At 40.3% G+C, this 16,640-nt stretch overlaps 1 protein-coding gene across 2 annotated transcripts in view; it reads right to left on the reverse strand.

Moving 5' to 3' along the window:
- The window catches only part of LOC136877001 (serine/threonine-protein kinase VRK1), a 116,095-nt gene that overhangs the window by 49,345 nt on the left and 50,110 nt on the right, over positions 1–16,640 (reverse strand). For both annotated transcript variants that reach the window (XM_067150785.2, XM_067150786.2), the window contains exon 5: positions 3,012–3,208. In XM_067150785.2, the coding sequence (XP_067006886.2) occupies positions 3,012–3,208 (197 nt within the window). The remainder of the gene's footprint in view (positions 1–3,011; positions 3,209–16,640) is intronic.

Consider the following 16,640-nt stretch of genomic DNA (forward strand, 5'->3'; position numbering starts at 1 on the left):
AGACCATTTATCAAATGGCAAAATTCTATTGAACAGGTGGACTTTATACAATTAAATTCTTTTAGAATTTTATCTTAGATATTCAATATTTATTACTCAAATAGGATATACAACATTCTGAACAGTAAAGTACAGACAAGTTAATAATGAACTGCCAGATAATAACAAATGTTAATACATTTTATTTATACATGACTAATGAAAGTATTACTTTTAAAATTATTAATGAACACACAATGTTGGTAATAATGTAAAAATAAATAAAAAATGCAGCACAACAACAAAATCACATGCAATTTTCTCTAGTTTCAAGTAGGTGTATTCTATCTTCACATGACAGATGGAGAAACTTGGTTTTCTTGCAAGTGGAATTACGAGGTTTACATTGCCTAGCAACGATACTATACGAGTATTACTAATCCAACAATTTCTATTGTACTCTATACACTGCTACTGGATAAACTGAAGTGAATGAGTACATTTCGAAACAAAAAATTAAAACAAGAACAATGCAGCATGCAGTAAGTAAGCATTTTTACATAAAGCCATGGGGAGGTACAGACTGACACATATTTTAGAATGAATACTGTAGTTTGGAAAGGGGACTATGTCGATACCTTAAAGCACAGAAGTGCCAAGTCCAGATTTCTTAAATTGTGGGAAATGCAAAAACAAAGTTTCAAACTCGTGTTTCGATATCAAATTATGTATTATTCTTTGGTGTTACTGACTTTTTAGGTGTAATAATCTCTCAGAAGTGTTTTTCTAATCAGTTTATGTTAGAAATTTGAATACATTCTTTATAAATGTGATTATTTGTGCTGATGTCAGGACATGGCACAATTAAGCACTTGTTAACGCAGTTTTATTGGACATAGGATAAATTACTGTCTTTCTTGTAAAATTATAAACCAGGTCAGAAATTCAATAGAAGATACATTTATTCATCTAAATTTAAGAATACATAGATTATGGAACGTAGGATTATTACTAAATTGAATTTTTCAGTAAAATCAAATCAAAATCAAACTTCTCCTATATTAGAAACAACTGTGTCATGGAACCATTTTTGCATAAGGTGAATACAGGTGCTATTTTCATGCATCCCAGCAAGAGAAATTGAATTTTACACTGATTTTCAATCCAAAGGGTATTTGCTATCCTCTAGTTCTCATCCATTCTTACAGCTGCCCAAACAACTTTGTCATGAACTCCCTTTGCCGAAGGTAAACTGTTGTAAAAGCTCCGTATTTTCAGCTGGGATGAATCCAGTTTTTAACATAGTCAACAAATCTCTCCTTTTTTTGAAGTGATATAGGTAGCAGCTGTCTATATTTTGGTTGAAGAGTGATTCCATCCCATTTAATGCTCTTAGGATTAACCTGCATTCACGTAATTCGTCCTTTACAGAATACTTAAACTTAACCGAGTTACTACCTTGTGCAAAGCGAAACCACTTTATGTGTAACCAATTGATATTTTCGCACTTGGAATCTTTTTTTTCTGTTGTATATTACGCATTTTGTCAATGAATATAAATTGTAAACGCTGCTGTAGTTCCGTTGGTGTACAATGTAAGTGTGTGGTTTCTTTCTGGCCATTTCCATGACAATTTTGTACTTATAAGGAGTATAAATGATTTTATGTTTTCTCACCCTTTCAATTGTGGCATGAATGGAATCGGCCTCTAGGTAACTGTGGCCACTTTCCATAAATTTTAGATCCAGCATTTTCAGATTGGGGTACAACCTCGTATTCATGGCATATAGTAGAGCAGATACCATGTTTTGGTTCCTGTTCTGCCCACCACACGCATCTGCACACAGGATTAGATGCTCAACTTCTGGAATGAGATATGCTATATAAGTAAGCAGACAGCTCCTGCTTTCAGCACTGCCTTTTTTCCGTTGGTCTCATCCCACAAAAAGCAAGTTCCATTTTGCAATGAGTCATAAACTGTGAAATTATAAAGAGAGAGCTTCCTTTTATAATACATTTGGCAATCACCTGCAAAAGGGATTTGAAGTATGGCCTGAAGATCAAAACTTCCACATACTAATTTTTGGGTTATCAACTGCACTGAATTTCAAGTTTACGAGTGATGTGGTCTATATAGTAATGATTGGTTATAGTAGTTTTAGTGCGTTCTGCCTCTTTACACTTAGAGCATGGGTCCTTTTTGGAAGTAAAAATTGCTAACGGTGGTTCAAATTGTTTGAAAATAGATCTAAACACACATTCTGACAGTGACTTAAACAAGAAGAACAAAATAACACAATCAAATGCGCAATTGAAATCTCAAAGAATTGAAGTCGCTTGGACTTGGAATTTCTGTGCTCTTATAAACAAAGCACGCGTGGAGATGGCATTTTTTAATTTTGCGAATTTTTATAGTTTTTGCCATAGATTTGCACAAGGAATTTGAGTGCACTTGAAGCAGCTTCTCACAAGGTTTCCTATAGTCCCAGTATGTAAAAATCACAAAAAATTGGACTTGGCACAATTGTGCATTAAGGTATTGATGTAGTGATAGACAAAAATAAATCAAAACAAGATCTTACTGACAATGAGCAGGCCGAATTTTTTTCTGAACTGCTCACTGAAAACAGAAGCTAACGATAAATTTGCGTACCCCTAGTGGTACGCGTACCACACTTCGAATACCACTGCTCCAGAGTATTGTCAACATATAAGGAGAAGTAAACATAAGAATAAAATAGGAAATCATCAGCAGCAAAGACAGGCATAAATTACCTACAGCTAAGCTAGCAACAATTTCATCAACGTTACTCACTAGGCCATCATATGAGCTAAGGTAAACTATCAAAGCACATATCATAAACACACCATGCTACTAATCACAAATAAAATAACAGACAGAATGAATAGTACAACCAAAGAACTGAAGACATCCTAAGAAATAAGGACTGCAATGCTAAATATTTACATCATGCAGGTGTCAATTCTCCTGTGCTCAACATAATGAAAAGAGTTAACATTACAATACTCACTATCTGAAGTCCAATTTGCAACACTGTACTCAATGGGAATGACTTCTTATTGTCCAAAAACAGTCCCCATAAATCTCTCCCAAATCGATCCATGATCACAAATCTATAGTTACGTTCATTATAATTGTGTGAACCAGATGCTATGAACCTGGGAATCCCTAGATGGGAAAGTTTCTTCATCTTCTGCCATGCAGCAACTGCAACAAAGCAAGTTTTCACATGATACAATGATTCTCCATATATCTTTTCACACACAAAAAATCAAACTATAACATACTGCACATTATTTATAGATTATTTACTGTACCATAAAACAAGACTGGAGGTATATAGCATGTGTAAGTCATGTAAGCATAGTTTTATTTGGAAAAAGTCATTTAAAAAAAGTGTTGACACTGGTACACTCAAAGAGGCTACATCATCATCCTCATCAGGCATACCATGCAGTACAGAAAACATGAGCACTATAACAAATTCTCAACAAATCAACAAGGTAGAGTAATATATAGGGGCAGCATACCTGACATCAGCGCCCTTGCAGAGGCAAGTTGATGAAGGGCAGCCATGTTTTTTGTTCTGAAAACGAAGCGAGTTGGCGTGAGAATATATAATCAGTTGACAGAGAGATTGTGCGTGGTGACTGAACTTCCTAAGTTTGATGAAGTGACGAGTTAGATTGTCGCCTTCAAGAATACCAACCCAATGCTCAGCATTCCAAATACCATGCAACTTCCTGTTATCATCCATTAGGAAGTACCACTACACTAGTTCAGAGAGTGAATCAGCACAAACCTGACTAGTGACACTATTCCAGTCTTGTACAAACATACTTCAGGAGTGTTTCGGGTATACACGTGTTTTGTGATCTCAAAATTTTTTGTTTACACAAATGAGGAAGTATTCGAGAAAAACTGCAACATATAAATTCGCAATCAGTTACTCTGAAACACATGGATATATGGCAGAGGGCTGCAAAGTAACTGTCTACGAGGGCAACATGTACTAATGGCAGAAAGAGAAAACAGCATTTCAAGGGACCAACAAGTCTCTCGAAGCATTCTGTAGCCCAAAAGCTGAAAGGTTTCTGCTGGAGGATGAGGATCTGCAGAAAAAAATGTGATTTCCTTACACAATTGATTTACCATTTCTCATGCAATTCTGTAATAATAATAATAATAATAATAATAATAATAATAATAATAATAATAATAATAATAATAATAATAATAATGGTGATAACTTCCTCAAATGACAGGTTGCCAAACCAACAAAGAATATCATACAATATAAATTTAGTACCTAATCTAATTAAAATGCAGAATAAAAAACAATTATATCTATAATTACAGAAAACAATACTTAGTCACAAAAAAGCAACAGATAATTTACTTTAATTGATTTAATTAAGTGGGTGGAGCGTAGAGGTGATGCCTCAAGATCGATATCGAGGCTTTCAATGTACTGTATGTACACCTCAGCCCACAATGGTCTCATTTGGCACACCAAAGTGTCATAAGTAGGTGACCAGTACTTTAGGAATGGTGCCCCTTACACCCAACATGAGCCGTATGACCTCAATGTCCTCAAGGTTGTACTTATTGAGGTAATATGGAATGGTTGGTGAATATATTCTCTTGTTTTTCTTCATTAATTTCAACAGGCTGTTGTGCATATGCTTCAAATCTGACTGTTGGGTCGAGAATGAAACTTTTTTTGCTGCTGGGTGTAAAGGCGATCATGTCGATTTGTCTTATTCCACCGTCAACTGCAAGGCCATGAACCTCTTCATGTACTAGATACCCTTTTCCACATAGCGTATCGGTCAAGGAAGACTGGATGTGATGGTGTCTGGTGTTTCGTAGACATTCGCCGAATGGGCAAGATCCTAAGACGTGTGCCAAAGTTTCAATCTCTCCGCATCGCCTGGTATGGCGCACACACAAGCTGCATTCGCTATAATTTTGAGAGCATCTTTCCACTCAATACTTGTGAGTCCACCCTGTTTTCTTATCCATCAGTTGCCTGGAATAAACTCTTGATACAGGAATACGCCTTTGCCTTTCTGGTTTAATAGCCACCAATTTTTATATTCCTCATCTCCAAGAGATGTCCCGAGTTTCATGGTGACCAACAGGCCATCAAAAGTCTGCAATTTAGCAGCATTTTTGGTGAGATATTCAATGTTAAGGGTTGATGTGCAATAAGTAGTATTAACACTGAGGTTTCTCGTTGCTTCAATGTTCTTATTGCCAGCTGTGCGGAGGATGTTACAGCTATTGATATGTTATAGAGCTGCTTCCCACCTTGCATGACAAAGACCCAGACCTTTAACCGCTTTGGCAGAATAGATCATTTCATCCGGTGTGTTAGCTGGAAGTGATAAAATATCCTTGAGTACTCTTATTAATCATTTTGTCAGCTCATCAAAAATCGTTGGGGAATTTTTCCCAGTGGGATGGAAAGGAACTGATATCAATATGGGACACGATGAATTTATGATGTTAAACTTTTGATCAGGATGTAACGAAGGAGAAGTTGCCAGGGTGTTTAGTTTCTCTTGTAGTAATGTGCTAGACTGCTTAGGAACAAATACAATAGCATCAGCAAAATTAACTCCCAGGAATTTAATGCATTCAGATCCGGAAATGCACCATATAGTTGTTCTGTTTGACATGCAAATTTACCACATGCTGATTTTTCCTTTATTAATGTCGATAGCTATCGATTTGTTTGTGTTTATTTTCAACCCTAATCCCTGAAATATCTGAATTGCTAAATTAGTGATTTTGAGAGCCGATTGCTTGTTTCCTCCAATTATTACAGTATCATCAGCAAAGCCCAAAAGTTAACCCATCACCCATAGTGTATCCACATTCATTAGATACACTGTTTTCACTGAATTTTCTAAATATGTGATCAGTAGCGATATTGTATAAGATAGGTGACAATGGGGACCCGTGCATTACATCACAATGCATAATGATAGGTTTAGCCCTTAGATTGACCTGGAAACAGGTGGAATTATTTTCTTGCAGATTGCAAATTATTCTTGTTGAATGAGAGGGGCATTTAGAAGAAATGAGAGCATGTCTCAGATGTAAGTGGCCAACACTGTCATAGGCTTTACTTATGTCGAGAAAAATCAGGGTTATGTCATGCTTTTCAGGTTTGGCGTGTTGAAGGATGGATCTCAGAATGGCAGTGTTAATGAGGCAATTGCGTGACCTAGTGAAACCTCTCTGATGCTCATTGAATTGCACAAAAAGCCTCAACCTGACCTCAATAACGAACATATAGTTATAGGTCACCAATTTGTCAGATTTAACTCTTCTTGTCCTTTGAACAGCAAGACTGTACGAAACTGATAGAAAAGCGTTGGAACGAACATTTAACATTAATGTAGCAATTTTTGCAATTATGTTAGATACTAGATTGTCCTTGACTGCTTGGACTATAACATTGTCACGACTGGGAGCTGTGTCAAATGGTATTTTACTTGCCGCACGAGTTACCTCTTCCTTGCTCATCGCTGTCTCATAAGATTCGTTGAGAGATATTTGTTGCACTTCATTCATGCAGTCCGGATACTCCTCCCGTACGCAATTACTGGGATTAGAAAAGATAGAAGAGAAATGGTAATCAATATCATGAATGCTTAAATTACGTCGTTATTTATAGCTTTGAAGGCTATTAGTTTTGTTAACTTAAAGCCTTAAAGCAAGTTGGCATTTGTTGGTTGAAAACTTTCCTTATAGCTTTTCTCCTTTGGTTCTAGTAGAGAAACAGCATTCGTTCGTATATGTATTTATAGCATCTCCTCTCTCAGTCCCCTTTGGTTGCGTGTTAAAGGTTAGATTGATTTTTGTAAGATCTTTGAATAAGAGCATCACATTTAGCCTTCCTAACTTCAAAGTACTTTGTAGCGAGGTGTTTTGGGCCTAGGAGAAGGTTTATTGATTTGGACAAGAATTTGGCAGCTGTGTTTAAATCATCAAGTGTAATTCCATTATAAAAGCATATATTCCATTGAGTGAGGCCTTCTTTATACCAGTGCATGAGACTGTTCATTCATTGGGCCTACATCTTGCAGTTCTATGTCTGGTATCTGTTCACATTCTATACTTTTGGTGGATGGTTGCAGAACATGACTGCTAGCAGGCTGTCTAGATGTACTGTAATACTTTGTCTACACGCCTCTGGACGAGCCCGACTTACATGTTTATTGACCCTGAGATATGTTTATTGACCCTGAGATATAGCTTTCTGTAATGGACAGAGAAGTGGTGGTGGGTTTTGTTTTAAAAGGAAGTACAACGAGGTAATCATCCTCTCTGAACAAATTAGGCTGGGCTGAGTGGCTCAGACAGTTAAGGTGCTGGCCTTCTGACCCCAACTTGGCAAGTTCGATCCTGGCTCAGTCCGGTGGTATTTGAAGGAGCTCAAATACGACAGCCTAGTGTCGGTCGATTTACTGGCACATAAAAGAACTCCTGCAGGACTAAATTCCGGCACCTCGGCGTCTCCGAAAACCGTAGAAGAGTAGCTAGTGGGACGTAAAGCAAATAACATTATTATTATTATTATTGAACAAATTAGTGGAAAAGAAATTTAAAATATTTATATTTATGACTCAAATTTTAATGCCAAATTATAGTTGAATCAATTTTATTTTAACATTGCAAACAATTTTTAGCCAAATTTTCAAATTGTAAAAACTGTGTTTTGGACGTCAATGTGTTTTAGAATTAAGAGTTACTCCATTTTAACATTGCAAATCATATTGTCATAATTTTTAATGTGTATATTATTCTTATGTTTTAAAGATTGTTATCACTGAAATTAGATTTACATTCAATGTAATGAAATTTGTAACAACAATCCAAATATGACAAACCTTGAGACAATTGTAATAAGGTGATGATGCTTGTGAATAAAGCGAAACATGTCCCGGTAAATTAGTGTTGTAACATTACAACTTAGCAACACAAACTGTAATTTGTATTGAAAAGGTGGATCAAAACAACCAACAAATTGTTAGTATATCATAAAGCGGATGACGAGATCAGCAGTAGTCGCGTCATCGGCTAGTATGTGTTCGAGTGTTTCCTGCCGGCCGAGGCCCCGTCTTAGGCCAGAGAGATCGGCGCACTCTGTGGGGATGTGGGCCACAGTAAAATCAGCACCACAAGAACACACTGGGGGGGGGCCTTCCCTCTTTAGGAGATAAGAGTGCGTATCTGACCTATCCCCAGCCTACACAATACTATGGCCTCTCTCCGTGAAGGCCGGAAATAGGACCGCCACACAGTAGTTGTCTTTATAATTGATATCAGCTTGTTGGGAGTTCGGATAGCTAGCCACTCCGATTCCCAGGACGCCAAGATGATTCGACGTAGCTGAGAACAAATATCCTTAGCAAGTACATTAACAGCTCTTGGATGTAAAAGTACAGCTTCTTTTGCAGCTTCTTCTGCAAGTTCCCTTTGTGCAATCCCAACGTGGCTTGGAAGCCACGCTAAAGTGATTCTCGTGCCAGCATCACTTAACCAGGCTAGAAGGTCATGAATCTGCTGCACCAGTGGGTGTTGCGAGAAACAGGCTTCAATAGACTGCAGAGAGCTTAATAAGTCGGTACAGATAAGAAAGTGGCTTCTTTCATCACCCAGTGCAAACTGCAGAGCCTCTAAGATGGCGTAAAGCTCCACAGTATACACATTACATACACTAAGAAGCGAGATCTTTGTGCTCATCATCGGTGACGAAAGAGCAACCAACACTATCTTTGTTTAATTTATTTTCCGGGTTGAACCGTGTTGTACTTGTACGCATATCACGTACAGTTTGCCGACGTTTCGAATACATTGCAGTATTCATTGTCAAGGCGACTGAAATACCCCTACTCGATCCGAGGTAATCAGTCTCCCAGGCAGAGTTACACTACTAGAGTGGCCTTGATCTTGGCCTATCTGGCTGGCGTAAGCCCTGGCTGTCTCGCGAGGTTTCTGGAAAGTTTATGTCACAGCCAGGTAGCGGGGGCTTGCCCGCGCTGTTATGTAATGGGGTTGCGGCCCGTGTGTTTATGTTGTGGTCTGTATGTCTTAAACTATGAATGATGGGCATCCAAGAATTACTGATTTTGTATCCTTCTTCTAAATTAATGTTATTCGGATGTTTCTTGATTTCGATAGCCTCGCGGATTTTTCTTTCCAGATTCCAAGGGATAGCTGCTAGGATCTTGGTCTTGTCAAATGATATTCCGTGCCTAGTTTCGTAGGAATGCTTGGCTACTGCTGAAATATCTGTGTTATGGTTCTTGGTGTGACGGATATGTTCTTTTAGGCGGGTGGAGATCAGACGTTTTGTCTCACCTACATAACAAGCTCCGCAGCTACATTCAATGTGATACACTCCAGGGGCCTGTAATTCTATTGTGTCTTTTACTGGTGGTAGATAGCGGGCTAGCTTACGGTGAGGTTTATAGATAGTTTTTATGTTGTATTTGTCCAGTATCTTGCCGATCCTGTCTGTAGTGTTTTTAATGTATGGCAGTATCGCTGTTTTCTGGCGGGTCAGTTCTTCTTTCCCGTTGTTTTCTCCTGCGGCGGTCTTTTCTTTCTTCTCTTCTGATTTTTTAAGGACTCGCCGGATGTTATTGAGCGAGTAGCCATTTTTCCTAAGGGTTTCCGTGAGGTGTTCTTTTTCTCCCTCGAGGTGCTCTGCGTCAGATATCGCTATGGCCCTGTTTACTAGTGATGTTAGGACAGCCTGCTTTTGTGATGGGTGATGATGAGACGAGGCGTGTAGGTACCTGTCTGTGTGAGTGGGTTTCCTGTATACTGCGCGACTCAGCGTCCCATTGGGGTTACGTATTACTAGCACATCCAGGAACGGTAGTTTTCCGTCTACTTCTATTTCCATGGTGAACTGAATATTTACGTGTATGGAGTTGAGATGGTCGAGAAATACCTGTAGGTTATTGCTCCCGTGAGGCCAGATTACAAAAGTGTCGTCAACAAAACGGAGAAAACATTTCGGTTTCAGTTACAAAAGTGTCGTCAACAAAACGGAGAAAACATTTCGGTTTCAGTTACAAAAGTGTCGTCAACAAAACGGAGAAAACATTTCGGCCTCACGGGAGCAATAACCTACAGGTATTTCTCGACCATCTCAACTCCATACACGTAAATATTCAGTTCACCATGGAAATAGAAGTAGACGGAAAACTACCGTTCCTGGATGTGCTAGTAATACGTAACCCCAATGGGACGCTGAGTCGCGCAGTATACAGGAAACCCACTCACACAGACAGGTACCTACACGCCTCGTCTCATCATCACCCATCACAAAAGCAGGCTGTCCTAACATCACTAGTAAACAGGGCCATAGCGATATCTGGCGCAGAGCACCTCGAGGGAGAAAAAGAACACCTCACGGAAACCCTTAGGAAAAATGGCTACTCGCTCAATAACATCCGGCGAGTCCTTAAAAAATCAGAAGAGAAGAAAGAAAAGACCGCCGCAGGAGAAAACAACGGGAAAGAAGAACTGACCCGCCAGAAAACAGCGATACTGCCATACATTAAAAACACTACAGACAGGATCGGCAAGATACTGGACAAATACAACATAAAAACTATCTATAAACCTCACCGTAAGCTAGCCCGCTATCTACCACCAGTAAAAGACACAATAGAATTACAGGCCCCTGGAGTGTATCACATTGAATGTAGCTGCGGAGCTTGTTATGTAGGTGAGACAAAACGTCTGATCTCCACCCGCCTAAAAGAACATATCCGTCACACCAAGAACCATAACACAGATATTTCAGCAGTAGCCAAGCATTCCTACGAAACTAGGCACGGAATATCATTTGACAAGACCAAGATCCTAGCAGCTATCCCTTGGAATCTGGAAAGAAAAATCCGCGAGGCTATCGAAATCAAGAAACATCCGAATAACATTAATTTAGAAGAAGGATACAAAATCAGTAATTCTTGGATGCCCATCATTCATAGTTTAAGACATACAGACCACAACATAAACACACGGGCCGCAACCCCATTACATAACAGCGCGGGCAAGCCCCCGCTACCTGGCTGTGACATAAACTTTCCAGAAACCTCGCGAGACAGCCAGGGCTTACGCCAGCCAGATAGGCCAAGATCAAGGCCACTCTAGTAGTGTAACTCTGCCTGGGAGACTGATTACCTCGGATCGAGTAGGGGTATTTCAGTCGCCTTGACAATGAATACTGCAATGTATTCGAAACGTCGGCAAACTGTACGTGATATGCGTACAAGTACAACACGGTTCAACCCGGAAAATAAATTAAATAATTCTTCACACCGTGGAAGCTTCACTTCTAAAACACTATCTTTGATTTTAGAACCATCCGTGAAGATATGCTTCGCGGCCGGATATTGGTGAGCAAAGTCTTGGAAATACTTCCGATAAACGGAGGAATCCGTGTTCACCTTGGGTCCATGGTGTAGATCTACACGTATATCTGGTCGCGGAACTAACCACGGAGATACCTCGCTGAACGTTTGTTCAAGACAATCACTGATATTGATATTCGGATCACGACACAAGCTATCAATTCGAAACCTAACTGTACGTGTGGCTTTCGGCCGGTTTTGGGGCTAGTACGGAAAGCTCCCGTTGCCAGCCAAACTCCACTATGGTGAATGCTGTCTAAAAGGCTCAGCGTAGGCTTTGATGCTGAGCCATAAACCACACTTCCACAGTCAATTAGGGAGAGGACCGTCGCCATGTAAAATCGTGGCAGCACCACAAGGTCAGCCCCCTGCGAATTGCCGCTGAGAAACTTAAGCATATTGAGTCTCTTCATGCAGGCAACCTTCAACTGACGGATGTGGGGCTGCTACATTAGTTCCAGGAATCAGCAGGCGTCTACCACTGAGACACTGTTTTGCAAGCGGAGCTCTGGTTCTGGATGTACAAGCCGACGTCAACAGAAGTGTACAACTGAGGTTTTCACCGCTGAAAATCAAAAACCATGTTGCATGGCCCATCTGTCAACTCGGATAATAGCTTGCTGTAGTTGTCTCTCAGTAAACGCCATCCTTCCGGAGCTGTAATGTAGAGATAAGTCATCTACATACAGCGGTGGAATAACTGCGGGCCCAGAAGCGGCAACTATGCCGTTGATGGCGATTGCGAACACCGTGACATTCAGTACATATCCCTGAGGTACTCCATTTTCCTGAACGTAATACTGAGAAAATTCATTCCCTACTCAGACTCGAAAGAGCCAGAGGGACATGAAGTTCTCGATAAATGTTGGCAAATATTCCCTAAATCCCCACAGGTGTAGAGTGGAGAGAATTCCATATCGCCAGGTAGTATCGAAAGCTTTCTCCAGGTCAAAAAACATGGCGACTAGGTGTTCCTTCCAGAGAAAGGCCTCCTGAATGGCGCTCTCCAGTCTGACCAGATGATCAGCGGCAGACCAATGAGAGTGAAACCCACACTGGTAGTTAGGCAAGAGATCTTCCTTTTAAATGGCCCACACAAGACGCCGGTTAACCATCCTTTCAAATAGCGTACAAAGGCATATTGGCCTATAACTATCCAGGAGTTTTGGATCTTTACCTGGCTTGGGTATTCGTATTACAATTCCCTCACACCATTGAGATGGAAACACTCCCTCACGCCATATTCTGTTGAATAGGGTGAGGATATCCTTGAGACATCTGTCACTCAAATGCTTGATTATGGATTTTGTGCGGTCCAGGAGCCGTATCTCTGCACAGCACAAGTGCACTCCACAACTCCCACACCGTGAAGGGCACGTTGAAGGGATGTGAAGCACTAAAAGCGAAAGAGAGACGGTGTGCCTCTGCTTCGCGCTGAATTGGTAAAAATGCAGGGTCGTATCTCCCAGAGTTGGACGTATCTGCAAAATATGACATGATGTGGTCGGCAATGACTGAAGGAATCGTAACAATATCTCCATTAATGGAGATACCGGGGACAGAGGGCACATTCTGTACACCGACAATACGGCGAAGTTTTGTCCACACTTGTGATGACGTAGTATGCGCCAGCATGGAAGACACATACTTTTCCCACGTAGCTTTCTTACTTTCTCGAATTAAAAAAAAAAAAAAAGACGCCTCGCGTGCAGGCGCTTAAATATGATATGACTGGCTAACGTTAGATTCTGACTATAGTGCTTAAAAGCCCGTTGGAGATCACGTATGGTTGCTGCAATTTCATCCGTCTACCATGGGACCTGTTTCCGGCGACGAATACCGGACGAGGATGGAATTATTTCCTCTGCAGAAGTCAAAATTCCAGCAGTAATGGAAGAAACGTGATTGTCTCTACAGACTCCAGAATATCATCGGCCATCACTGCACGATTCGAATATTCTGGCCAATCTGCCCGGCGAAGTAACCAGCGCTTGGGTACTTCGGACTGTCTTTGGTTCAAAAGAGATAGAATTATCGGGAAGTGGTCACTACCACAGAGGTCGCGTTGTGTACTTGCCACCGTAGCAGGGGAACTAGTGCACGGCTGCACAAAGTGACATCCAGGTGTGAGAATGTGCCGTGTGCGCTGCTGAAATGTGTCGGTTCCCCTGTATTAAGCATGCATAGATCAAACAGGTTGATCAGTTGCTCGAGCATCCTCCCCCTAACATAATAAGACTGAGAACCCCAGATTGTGTTACAGGTGTTCACGTTTCCCAGCATGAGGAAATGAGGAAGCAACTGAGCGATCAAATCTTGTACTGCAGGCATTTCAAGATCTTATATGTGAGGCGGCAAAAAGTTGCACTTGACAGTTGTAATTCATCTTGGCACCACTACAAAAACGAAATGAAGAACGTCACCCGTCAATCAGAATGACCAATCTACTACTTTTTATGTCAGACACAGTTACGCATTTTATTCATATTAATTCGTATTTAATTCCGTAGAGTGGTTATAATCTTTTATTTGCTTTCAAAAATATGATCATTTAAAAATATTATAAGGTTTAAACGAGCCACAAAATAAATACGAACTATTTTCATTTTATTGTTGTTGGTAATATTTATAGTATAGTGCTGCCATCTATAACTAGCTTGACTATCGTACTGAAGTGTTGCCTTTTTGCCTGTCACTGCTAGCACGTGGTCAGGCGTGATTCGCACATTTATGAAAGTTTTGTTTTCTTTGCGAGATAATTGTGAAATTTTTATTTTAACGAGTGCAGTGCGATGTCACGGAAACGACAACATAGTCATGAAGCGCGAAGTGAAAATTCTTTGCGCCGTGGAGTGGCCCTTAATAGTCAGCCATTAGAAAAAATTAGCTGTGTCGCAACATTCATTAACTCTGTAATGGCATTACATGGCATCATCAGGGACTGTCAGGAGTTGATGATCTGTCTAGACAAAGATGACGACAATGACAATGAACGGTAGTGATACCTTCCAGTATCAACCCTCTACCAGTGTGAATCAGGTATGAAAATGTTTCTGAAATTTTGCAAATTTAACACATTTTACTTGAACCTTGTATGTTAGGACCGGTATGTTATTTTAACATTTATTGGTGTATTTATAATAAGATTCTTGTCGGCCAATTTCTTCTGTACCTATTTTCTAATATCATGATAATAAGAACTTCGTAGTAGAATTATCTCATATCATTTTGTGTGATGAAATATTTTATTCAAAACTTAATAGGTGTGTTGAAAGTTCGATTTTTGCCGGCCGATTTCATTTGTATTGTGTATCATCGCGATGACATTATAAGCATTTCTCCCGTGTTTTAAAAAACTCACATGTCTTGCAATCAGCTGTTGTTGCAACGGCAACATTGCTTCATGTGCCACTGCAGTGCAATCAACATTGTGCACAGCTGTCATGTGCAACCTTACGCCGGCCCACCTATAGTCTGGTGGAAAGTACATGTTGCACACCGTTGTCATTATTGGTAACGGAGTGCAATCTGCAACTGTGTCGTAGGTACAACATCGTAACTGACGTAAAACCTTCAATTATTATGTTTAATATATTTTAATTAGAAGACTAAATTATCTTTTCTTAAATGTTAAATATGATTAATATATGATTTCCCTGTAAATATGTAGTATAAAATTGTATACCCTCAAATACGTATTGTTTAAACTCAAAATCTAGAGAGTCGAAAACGGTAGAAAATTCCATAATGTTTGTTGTATATGTATATGCTGTATATGAAGGGTTCTGGAAACTTACTGTAAGGTTTTATTATCCAGATACATGTAGAGACATTATGAATGTTGTAGATATTTCCATGTACATTTTTTAATATTGAAGGAACGTTCGAGTACCCACTCGACTAGCTGGTCAATCGATGCTTCGAGTGTGTTCCATTAGCGTGCTGGAAGAACTCTTCCAGAAGTCGACCATTCTAGATGGTTGATCGAGTGGTATAAATATCGAGCTGTCAGTCAGTGAAGGCAGTTTTTAGTTTTAAATTCACAGATCTTAGTTCTTGGGACTCAGGCAAGTGATGGACTGGGAGCGACTGTTGGGCTCCGAGGTGGAGTCTGAGTATTGGGCTCAAGAGTGTGAGGCGGTGAATTCAAGAGAGAGTATGTTATAGTGCGCGCGTCAGTGTTGTTGATATCTGTACTGGTCAGAATCGACTTCAGGGTATTCCGCTATTGAGTGTTGTATATAGTATCATTTGCTAGAGTGTATAATTGTGTGTTGCAACATACAGTGAGAATAAAGTAATTTATACAAGAAGTGAACGTGTTCTCGTGTGATATTTATTTATGTAAAATAAAATCACAACCTAAAACAATAACTGCATCTAGATGAGTATGGAGCGGTACTTCTTCGCTGAAGATGTCGGAGTGAACTAGGGAACAAACGCCCCCAGTTGCCGCGCCATTCACAGCTACTGTGTCTTTGGAATAAAGTCTATATCCTTTCATAGTCTTGTCATGTCCAGGTCTCAAACGAGATTCTTGTAGGCAGACTCTGGAGGCCGCATAGACGGATATCAACTGACGTAACTCAGTTAGGCGGCAGTGATAACTACTGCAGTTCCATTGCAATAGTGCCATTGTGTGGATAGGTAAAACTTTAAATTTAGAGCAACGGAGCAAATTCTTGCACTTCGTTCGGTTCATTACCTGCCAGGTTCCACCGTCTTTGTCGGTATCTATTTTGTCATCATCACCATCCACGACAATGACAAGTTCAGTCTCCATTGTCTCTTCAGAAGAAGGAGACATGGTGACTGGGCACTCCACAGACAGTGATCTCATGGATTGGGAACAGTAGGCCTTCTTCCAGGGGGAACTAGATTCTCCAGGAAGTGATTGAACGAGAGGGCGTCGGGGCCTTTCGCTCTTGTCCACCGTTTCTGCCTTTTTTGGAGGAGAACCGGCAGATGGTTTGCCAGATTTCTTTGGGGATCCTGTGATCCTCGATTGAGTTGGAGAAGGCTTCTTCTCCAATTTCTGAAGGAAGCTCTGTGACTTCACCTTCTCCTCCTTTGTGGTCTGGGCATTGGAAGGAGGGCTGGACTTTCCAGCCTTCTTTGTGGAAGTTTTTCCCTTCGCCCTGTTGGGGGAGGACTTCCCAGCCAAACATTCCTGGGAAGGACCCTTCCCAGGC

Source organism: Anabrus simplex, chromosome 7 (assembly GCF_040414725.1).
Source record: "Anabrus simplex isolate iqAnaSimp1 chromosome 7, ASM4041472v1, whole genome shotgun sequence".
NCBI classification, from domain to species: Eukaryota; Metazoa; Arthropoda; class Insecta; order Orthoptera; family Tettigoniidae; genus Anabrus; species Anabrus simplex.